This window comes from Sapajus apella, unplaced genomic scaffold, assembly GCF_009761245.1.
Source record: "Sapajus apella isolate SASKATOON/1434 unplaced genomic scaffold, GSC_monkey_1.0 scaffold76, whole genome shotgun sequence".
Lineage (NCBI taxonomy): Eukaryota > Metazoa > Chordata > Mammalia > Primates > Cebidae > Sapajus > Sapajus apella.
This window is the reverse complement of record NW_022437016.1, coordinates 10,409,191-10,419,265: the sequence shown is the minus strand read 5'-3', so window position 1 is coordinate 10,419,265 and position 10,075 is coordinate 10,409,191. Positions and strand designations below refer to the sequence as shown.

General features: G+C 48.1%; 1 protein-coding gene and 1 pseudogene across 7 annotated transcripts in view; one reads left to right on the top strand and one right to left on the bottom strand.

Annotated features, from left to right (window-relative positions):
• RABEPK (Rab9 effector protein with kelch motifs) overlaps positions 1-8,985 on the bottom strand; it is a 27,065-nt gene extending 18,080 nt beyond the window's left edge. The window contains exons 1-3 of one of the 6 annotated variants that reach the window (XM_032251591.1): positions 8,899-8,985; positions 6,513-6,571; positions 1,125-1,282 (exon numbers count right to left, since the gene is read on the bottom strand). In XM_032251591.1, coding sequence (XP_032107482.1) covers positions 1,125-1,282; positions 6,513-6,565 — 211 coding nt within the window. In that variant the 5' untranslated portion in view covers positions 6,566-6,571; positions 8,899-8,985. Of the gene's footprint in view, positions 1-1,124; positions 1,283-1,865; positions 2,024-6,508; positions 6,572-8,083; positions 8,498-8,898 lie in introns of those variants that run through there. The other 5 variants (XM_032251595.1, XM_032251593.1, XM_032251594.1 and 2 more) reach the window with 5 other exon arrangements.
• LOC116532442 lies at positions 5,838-6,209 on the top strand (annotated as a pseudogene). The gene has a single exon (XR_004260868.1). The product of XR_004260868.1 is annotated as a 60S ribosomal protein L37 pseudogene (transcript).
• Positions 8,986-10,075: the final 1,090 nt, after the last annotated feature.

Sequence of the window (10,075 nt, the reverse complement as noted above, 5' to 3'; positions counted from 1 at the left end):
AAAAAAAAAAAAAAAAATGAAGTTAAGAAAGGCCTGAAGTAGTGAGTGACATGGGCAGATTTGTATTTTAGATAATACTCTCTGGCTAGGCACAGAAAATGCACAGTATAGGCTGGGCGCAGTGGCTCATGCCTGTAATCCCAGCACTTAGGGAGGCCAAGCTGGGCAGATCATGAGGTCAGAAGCTCAAGACTAGCCTGGCCAATATGGTGAAACCCTGTCTCTACCAAAAACACAAAAAAAATTAGCAAGGCGTGGTGGCACGCGCCTGTAGTCCTGGCTACTTGGGAGACTGAGGCAGGAGAATCACTTGAACTGGGAAGCAGAGGTCGCAGTGAGCCAAGATCATGCCACTGCACTCTAGCCTGGGTGATAGAGCGAGACTCTGTCTCAAAAACAAAAAAAGAAGAAATGCACTGTATAAGTAGGTAAACTTGGAAGCAGGGAGACCAATGAGGAGGCTATTGTAAGTCTAGCTGAGAGAAAACAGTGGCTTGGACTACAGTAGCAGTAGTGGAAATAAACAGACATGGATAAAGATAAGAGATATCTAGCGCTTGGTGATTTACGGGATATGTATATAGAATGAGTGGTGGTAGTCATTGATGTATACTACAGAAATATTTGATGAATAAATGGCTGGACAACCAGGGCTCCATAAGGGTTCTTTCCCCCTAAAGGTATTGGTCAGATGAATGTGTGCCAGAGGACTGCTGAGAAACATGAGACTGAGTTTTGCTCTTGTTGCCCAGGCTAGAGTGCAATGGCACAATCTTGGCTCACTGCATCCTCCGCCTCCTGGGTTCAAGCAATTCTCCTGCCTCAGCCTCCCCAGTAGCTGGAATTACAGGTGCTAACCACCACAACTGGCTCTTTTTTGCATTTTTAGTAGACATGGGTTTTCACCATGTTGTCCAGCCTAGTCTCAAACTCTTGATCTCAGGTGATCCACCTGCCTCAGCCTCCCAAAGTGCAGGGATTACAGGCATGAGCCACCACGCCCGGCCGTTTTTTTCTTATAGGAAAACCCTGCTGGTATTCTTAGGAATGTTTTGCTCATGGCTGGCAGCACACAGCCCTGCTCTCTGGCCACAGGACATGTGCTCCGCAGCTGCTGGTCTTACCAAGATCCATGGTGTGCACATCTGAGAAGCTTCTGTTTGGATTTGCTCCCCCAACAATGAAGACCTTCCCTCTCTTGGCATTACCAACTGGGGGTAAATACGAACAGCTGTGGCCAACTCGAGCACAGGGGCTGTCTCCAGGGAGAGTCAAGGTGTACCTGCCAAAGGGAGGATGTATTCAGGAGGCCTGAGCACAGAATAAATGCAGTAGTGCGTTCTTTCCATTACTCATGAACTATTCAGCGAATGAAGGGTCTTATGCAGACACTTTAAACTGTACCCAGCAAAACAGTGCTTCTCTGATTAATAACAGTACCTCCCCGGATGGGCGTGGTGGCTTACACCTGTAATTCCAGTACTTTGGGAGGCGGAGGGGGGCAGATCATGAGGCAAAGAGATCGAGACCATCTTGGTCAACATGGTGAAACCCGTCTCTACTAAAAATACAAAAATTAGCTGGGCGTGGTAGTATGTGCCTGTAGTCCCAGCTACTCAAGAGGCTGAGGCAGGAGAATTGCTTGCACCTGGGAGGTGGAGGTTGCAGTGAGCCAAGATCACACCACTGCACTCCAGCCTGGCAACAGAGTGAGATTCAGTCTCATAAAAAAATAAAATAAATAATAGTACCTCCCCTTTGCACACAGTCTTTGGTTTTCAATGTTGTCACTGTCTTCATCTCACAGTAATCTGGTAGGGATACACTGGGCTTGTTTGTCCCCATTTGGTGACAGTGAAACTGACCTCCAGAAATGTTCAGTGATGTGTCTTGGCATAGGATGGTGGCTGTGAACATGGTGTGTGAATTCAGACAGATCTGGTTTGAATTCCAGCTGAGGTAGTTCCTAGATGTGTGACCTTTGGGAAGTCATTTAACCTTTCTGAACTTTAGTTTACTCATTTGTGAAATGAGGACAGCAATAGTTCTTAATGCAAAAGATAATTGTGAAGACAAGAAGTCATAACAGGGCAGGGAAGGACTCAATGAATGGTGACTGGAGCTTTATGTGCCACCCCATGGGAACCAACAGCCCCAGGGTTCTTGCCACTAGCCAATGATTCCTCCCCATCAAAAAGTTCTCCAGCATTTACTGATTTAAGAGCTTTTCCAAATTACTCGCAAAACTCAATCTGATGGAAGCCAAAGCTACTCGCTCAGTTGCCCAGGCTGAGTGCAGTGCAATCTTGGTTCAAAACAACCTCCAATTTCTGGGTTCAAGCGATTCTCCTGCCTCAGCCTCCCGAGTAGCTGGGACTATAGGCGTGCGCCACCACGCCCAGCTAAGTTTTATATTTTTAGTACAGACAGGGTTTTACCATGTTGGCCAGGATGGTCTTGATCTCTTGACCTCATGATCCACCTGCCTCGGCCTCCCAAAGTGCTGGGATTACAGGCATGAGCCACTGCACCTAGTCAGAGTCTCTCTCTCTTTTTCTAAGTAGAGATGGGGGTCTTGCTATGTTGGCCAGGTTGGTCCTGTACTCCCGGCCTCAAGTAATCCTTCTGCCCTAGTCTCCCAAAGTGCTAAGATTACAGGGATGTGCCCACCGTGCCCAGCCCATTCCACTCTCCGCAGTGATTCTGAATGCTGACTGAGAAAACACACTTCAAGTTTTGTCATTGGAAAATAAAATTTTGTAGCTATTTTTCAGACCCTGTCTTATTTGACCTCTCAGGAGTTTGGGACCCCTGACCTCTCCCTCCTTCTTGTGCCTTTCTCCCAGCCTGGCTTTCTCACATCCCTCCCTCTGGTTCTGCCCTCACCTTTCTGGATCTCCTTTCTGCTTCCTTCTCCAATTCCTTTCCTGCCAGCCACCTCCTGATGCTCCTTGGGATTCGCTTTTCCTCAGTTTACATTTGCTTACCTAATTAATGTTGTCTGTAGTGATAACTTCAGTTATCACTCATCTACTTATTATGTTGTTTTTTTTTTTAAATTTTTTTCTTTTTTTTAAAAAATAAAGACGGGGTTTCACCATGTTGGTCAGGCTGGTCTTGAACTCCTGACCTCAGGTGATCCGCCTGCCTTGGCCTCCAAAGTGCTTGGATTACAGGCGTGAGCCACCACACCTGGCCACCACTCATCTACTTATTCATCAGTGGTTGCCAAATCTGTTTCCCATTCAGATCTCTATTCTGATGTCACTTAATCTGCACAAATCCCCTTTGAGGGCTGGGCACAGTGGCTCATGCCTGTAATCCCAGCACTTTGGGAGGCTGAGGTGGGCAGATCATGAGGTCAAAAGATCGAGACCATCCTGGCCAACATGGTGAAACCCCGTCTCTCTCTTTTTTATTTTTAAAGACAGGGTTTCGCCATGTTGGACAGGCTGGTTTCGAACTCCTGACCTCAAGTGATCCACCCGCCTTGGCCTCCCAAAGTGCTGGGATTACAGGCGTGAGCCACCGCACTCAGCTGAAGTCCCGTCTCTACTAACATACAAAAATTAGCTGGGCATGGTGGTGCACGCCTGCAGTCCCAGCCACTCGGGAGGCTGAGTCAGGAGAATTGCTTGAACCAGGTAGGCAGAGGATGCCATGAGCTGAGATCACGCCACCGCACTCCAGCCTGGAAACAGAATGAGTCTCTGTCTCAAAAGACAAACAAAAAAACAAAAAACTCTTTGAGGATAAAAGCTGTTATCATCTGAGTATTACAACTGAGGAACTGAGTCATAGAAAGGTTAAGTAATTTACCCAAAAGCACACAGCCATCCAGAGATGGTGGATATGACAAAAAAAAGTCCTTGACTTGATAGCCCTATTGTTTGAGATAGTTACACAATTTCACGACTGTTTCACTTCAATTGTGGTAGAAAGGAGTACAGAATATATAGCATGAGGACATGCATGTCTTAGGAGGGGCTTACCCTGTAAGGAGCCAGGGAGATAGGGTAGTCAGAGGAGGCTTCCTGAAGAAGCATCATTTGGATAGAGATCTGAAGTATGAGTAGAAGTTAGCTGGGCAGGCCAGGCATGGTGGCTCACACCTGTAATCTCAGCACTTTGGGAGGCTGAAGTAGGAGGATTGCTTAAGCCCAGGAGTTTGAGACCAGCCCGGGCAATATAGCAAGGCCCTGTCTCTCTTTTTTTTTTACACAGATTCTCATTCTGCCCAGGCTGGAGTGCAGTGGTGCAATATCGGCTCACTGTAACCTCCCCCTCTTGGGTTCACACAATTCCCCTGCCTCAGCCTCCTGGGTAGCTGGGACTACAGGTGCATGCTACGATGCCCAGCTAATTTTTTATATTTTTAGTAGAGAGGGGGTTTCACCATGTTAGCCAGGATGGGTGAAATCCTGTCTCTCAAAAAAAAAAAAAATTAGCTGGGCATGGTAGAACACACTTATAGTCCCAGTTACTTGGGAGACTGAGAGGGAGGGTTACTTGAGCACAGGAGGTCGAGGCTATAATGAGCCGTGATTGTACCACTGCATTCCAGCCTGGGTGGCTAGCCACAGAGGAAGATCTTGTCTCAAAAATAAAATAAAATAAGCTGGGCAAAGAGAGGGACAAAAGATGGAGGGAAAGAAGTCCAGGCAGAGAGACCAGCATGTGCAGCTCCTGGGTAGAACAGAGCAGAGCACAGTAAAGAAGAGAAAGGTAACAAAGGAACAAATCATGGGAGCTGAGGTTGGGAATACAAACAGAAACATTTAGCAGGGTGCACTGGGCCAGTTTAAGAAGTTTGATTTTTTTAATTTTGTTTTTGAGATGGAGTCTCAATGGTGCTTCTAACCTTTGTTGCCCATGCTGGAGTACAGTGGCGCCATCTTGGCTCACTGCAACATCTGCCTCCCAGGTTCAAGCGATTCTCCTGCCTCAGCCTCTGGAGTGGCTGGGGTTAGAGGCATGCACTACAACACCCCACTAATTTTTGTATTTTTAGTAGAGACGGGGTTTTGCCATGTTGGCCAGGGTAGTCTCAAATTCCTGGCCTCAAGTGATCTGCCAACTTCATCCTCCCAAAGTGCTAGGATTATAGGCATGAGCCATTGCGCCTGGACAGAAGTCTGATTTTTTTTTTTGAGACGGATTCTTGTTCTGTCACTCATGCTGGAGTGCAGAGGCGTGATCTCAGCTCACTGCAAAATCTGCCTCCCGGGTTCAAGCAATTCTCCTGTCTCAGCCTCCCTAATAGCTGGGACTACAGGTGCATGCCACCACACCGGCTAATTTTTGTATTTTAAGTAGAGATGGAGTTTCACCATATTGGTCAGGCTGGTTTCAAACTCCTGACCTCAGGAGATCCACCCACCTTGACCTTCCAAAGTGCTGGAATTACAGGCATGAGCCACTGCACCCGGCTCAGGAATCTGATTTTTATCCCAACACCAACAGGGAGGCACAAAAGGATTTTAAACTAGGAAATGCCATGATTGGCTGTATTCTGGATACAGAGCAAGACAGATGCAGGGAAGCCAGATTGGAGTCTCTCCTTCAAGGTCCGTTTGAAAAACTGAAACCTCTCTACAGCCTTCTGTGGACCCCGCCTCGGAACAGATCACATTTCATCACCATCACCTGCTTAGTCTGTAGTCCCCAGTACACAGAGACTATTACAATTCTGCCTCCAGCAGCCACACAGCAGCTGCCCCCATCCGGCCAATGTTAGTCGTTGAACAAAAGGTTGGTTGAACAAAACAGCCAAGAAACAGCGAAGCCAGTTTAATCCAAATCTAATTTCCTAAAAATCTTAAAAATGAGTGAGAGCGCTGGTCCCGGTCGCAGAAGCAATATGACGAAGGGAACGTCATCGTTTGGGAAGCGTCATAATAAGACGCACACGTTGTGCCGCCGCTATGGCTATAAGGCCTACCACCTTCAGAAGTCTACCTGCGGCAAATGTGGCTACCCAGCCAAGCGCAAGAGAAAGTATAACTGGAGTGCCAAGGCTAAAAGACGAAATACCACCGGGACTGGTCGAATGAGGCACCTAAAAATTGTATACCGCAGATTCAGGCATGGATTCCGTGAAGGAACAACACCTAAACCCAAGAGGGCAGCTGTTGCGGCATCCAGTTCATCTTAAGGATTTCACCGATTAGTCACGCAATAAATGTTCTGGTTTTAAAAATAAAAAAAAATAAAAAAATAAAAAATAAAAAAAAAATGAGAGCTCGGGGAAGACACAGAGGCTGCCAGATGGTCAGTGCCTTACTCTTTCTGGTAAATGGATTTTAATAAAATCAACATCTGCTCTGTTGCAATAATTATTGCCCCCCTATCTTTCCTCTGAAGGCCTTCCCAGACAGTTTGAGTCTAATTATCAGAAATTGCAGACAGTTTCATCTCTACCCTTTTTAGTTGATGATCAAATATGTTAGTAAACTACTCATAAATGAAACAAAAGCTCATGCTTTTCTGTGTTTAGATCCTTCCTTACAGACCATGATGCTTTCCTGGGCTTGTCTCCAGGTTCCAAGATTGGCAGCTGCTTCATGGTGTCCTATGCATAAGAAAGAAAGGTACTTTTTAGACATTTATGGTTATCTTCTTCCTAAAACACAGGACAAATCAGTTCAACCTCCTCTTTAAAACCTTTCCTATTGAATGTACTAATTCCTAGGGCCTGATTAATTTAAATAAGCACCACCAACCTTTCATTTTTATTTATTATGTATGTAGGTATTTATTTGAGTCGGAGTTTCACTTGAGTTGGAGTTTCACCCTTGTTGCCCAGGCTGGAGTATAATAGGACAATCTCAGCTCACTGCAATCTCCACCTCCCAGGTTCAAGCGATTCTCCTGCCTCAGCCTCCTGAGTAGCTGGGATTACAGGCACATACCATCACACTCAGCTGATTTTTGTGATTTTAGTAGAGATGGGGTTTCACCATGTTGGCCAGGATGGTCTCAATCTCTTGACTTCATGATCTGCCTGCCTGGGCCTCTCAAAGTGCTGGGATTACAGGCATAAGCCACTGCACCCAGCCTTATTTTTTGTATTTTTAGTAGGGATAGGCTAGTCGTCTCGAACTCCTGACCTCAGGTGACCTGCCTACCTTAGCCTCCCAAAGTGCTGGGATTACAGGCATGAGCCACTGCGCCCAGCTTTATTTTTTATTTTATTTTTTCTGAGACGAAGTCTCACTCTGTTGCCTAGGCTGGAGTGCAGTAGTATGATCTCGGCTCACTGTAGCCTCTGCCTCCTGGGTTCAAGCAATTCTCCTGCCTCAGCCTCCTAAAGTGCTAGGATTACAGGTGTGAGCCACCAGTCCCAGCCTATTTATTTATTTTTAATTAAAAATAGAAATGGGGCCAGGAACAGTGGCTCACACCTGCAATCCCAACAATTTGGGAGGCTGATGTGGGTGGATCACCTGAGGTCAGGAGTTTGAGACAAGCCTGACCAACATGGTGAAACCCCGTCTCTACTAAAAATACAAAAATTAGCTCACCGTGGTGCTGTGCACCTGTAATTCCAGCTACTCAGGAGCCTAAGGCAGGAGAATCGCTTGAACCGGGAGGCAGAGACTGCAGTGAACTGAGATCTTGTCACCAAACTCCAGCCTGAGCAACAGAGCAAGACTCGTCTAAAAAAAAAAAAAAAAAAAAAGTCCAGGCACAGTAGCTCACACCTGTAATCCCAGAACTTTGGGAGGCCAAGGTGGGTGGATCACCTGAGATCAGGAGTTTGAGACCAGCCTGGCCAACATGGCGAAACCCCATCCCTACTAAAAGTACCACAATTAGCTGGGTATGGTGGCATATGCCTGTAATCCCAGCTACTTGGGAGGCTGAGGTAGAATTGCTTGAACCCGGGAGAGAGAAGTTGCAGTGAGCCGTGATTATACCACTGCACTCCAGCCTGGGCGACAGAGCAAGACTGTGTCTCAAAAAAATAAAATAAAATAAATAATAAAGAGACAGAAATACTGAACTCTAGGATAAATCTGGGCCTCAGCATAGCATAGAAAGTAAAGCCTTCTGGTGTCAGCCTTTTTTTCTGGGAACTCACCTCCACAATCTCTTGCATTGTTGGGCTTTTTGCTGTTCGTGTAATATGTCAGGCCTTTTCATAGTCTTGCAGTCTGTGCTGCTTCCCCTATCTGGAGTGTCGCTTCCCTTCTGGGAAATTTGCAAACTCCTAGTCAACCTTGAAAGCCCAGTTCAAAAGTCCCTTCCTTAGTGAAACCTTAACTGATTTGTCACTTTTCTCTTCCACCCTCTTCCAAGTTACTTCCTTCTCCCACCCACTGGGCTCTGAAGGTATTAAGCCACCACCACTGCAGGAATCACTTGGAATGCCTTTATTTATTTAATGCCCCTAGACTACATTCTAGACTAAATTCCACTAGACTAAGTTCCTAGGGAGCTGGGCCTGTCAGATTCATTCTGAGAGCCTACCAATGGACCTGGCATAGAGTAGAAGTCGGGGAGTGAAGAGTGAATGAAGAAAGAAAATAGATCGAGAGATGAATGGATAAATCCCGCCTGCGGCCTAGGCCACTGACCGCTGTCCCCAAAGTCCAGAGGTCAGTGAGGTTGGCTTCATGTGGGCGGGACCTCCCGCAGCCGCAGCCGCTGCCGCTGCCCGCCCCCCAATCTCATCCCACGTGGCAGTTCTAGGGGATAGGAGACGGGGTCGGGAGAGAACAGGCTGGTTTCTTTCGGTCAAAGCGGATGGGACGGAGCTAGAGAAGGCCCTTCCTAATTCTTTCCACCCGGCTTGGGCCTACTCCCCTATAGGATTCGGACCCCCTGCCAGAGATTGTGATAGACCCTGGATCCGGGGACCCCCGACCCCCACGTGCCAGCCCCGGACCGCATTACCTGCGGCGACTTAGGCCAGTTGCGAGCCGTGACTCCGCCCCGGAGGGGCGGGGCTTAGGTCCGGGCTCCCTACTCCTAGGACCCGGAAGAGCGTGCGGGCCAACCGCTCCCTCCTCCCTGCTACGCCCCAGTGCCCGGTGCTGCCTTCCTGGGCTGGCGGTGGAGGACCAACCCCCCGCCCCACACACAAGACCCGGAGTGTCCGCCAGGCTGTGCATTTCTCGGGAATCACGCGGGCTGGGCCTTCCCTGTATCCCTCCCTCCCCGACGGGATAAATAAGCCGGGGCTGCTTGGAAACGACTTGTGCAATGCCTGGTTCGGGCGTCGGTTTGGGGAACCCAAATTCCTGCGGTAGCTGATCTACTCTATAAGGGACTAACGGGGCCGGGCGCCACCACACTCCAGCCTGGGCAACAGCGCAAAACTCCGTCTCAAAAAAAAAAAAAAAAAAAAAGTGGGCCGGGCATGGTGGCTGACGCCTGTAATCCTAGCACTTTGGGAGGCCAAGGCAGGTGCATTCCCTGGGGTCAGGAGTTCGAGACCAGCCTGCTAACATGGTGAAACCCGTCTCTACTAAAAATCCAAAAAGGAGCTTGGCCTGATGGCGGGTGCCGGTAATCCCAGCTATTCTGGACGCTGAAGCGGTAGAATCGCTTGAACTCTGGGGGGTGGAGGTTGCTGTCAGCCGAAATCCGCCACTTTCGCTCATAAAAGCATAAGAGCGAAACTCAGTCTAAAGGGGAGGAGGGGGCGGGGGTATAACAGTTAACGCTTTCAGTTACAACGATTGTTAACGGTTTCAGAAGGGGAGAGCTGAGCATGCAATCTGCTTGCGCAGTCTTCAGGCCTGCTCAAGATTTGGTGGTTTACATTCCATAATTGCCATTTGTAATTATGGCAGGTGCCTGTAATCCCAGAGACTTGGGAGGCTGAGGCAGGAGAATCACTTGAACCCGGGAATGAAGGTTGCAGTAAGCCAAGGTCGCGCCACTGCACTCGAACCTGGGTGACAGAGCGAGACTCTCAAAGATTTCTTTTTTTTTTTTTTTTTTTGAGACGGAATTTCGCTCTTGTTACCCAGGCTGGAGTGCAATGGCGCGATCTCGGCTCACCGCAACCTCCGCCTCCCGGGTTCAGGCAATTCTCCTGCCTCAGCCTCCTGAGTAGCTGGGATTA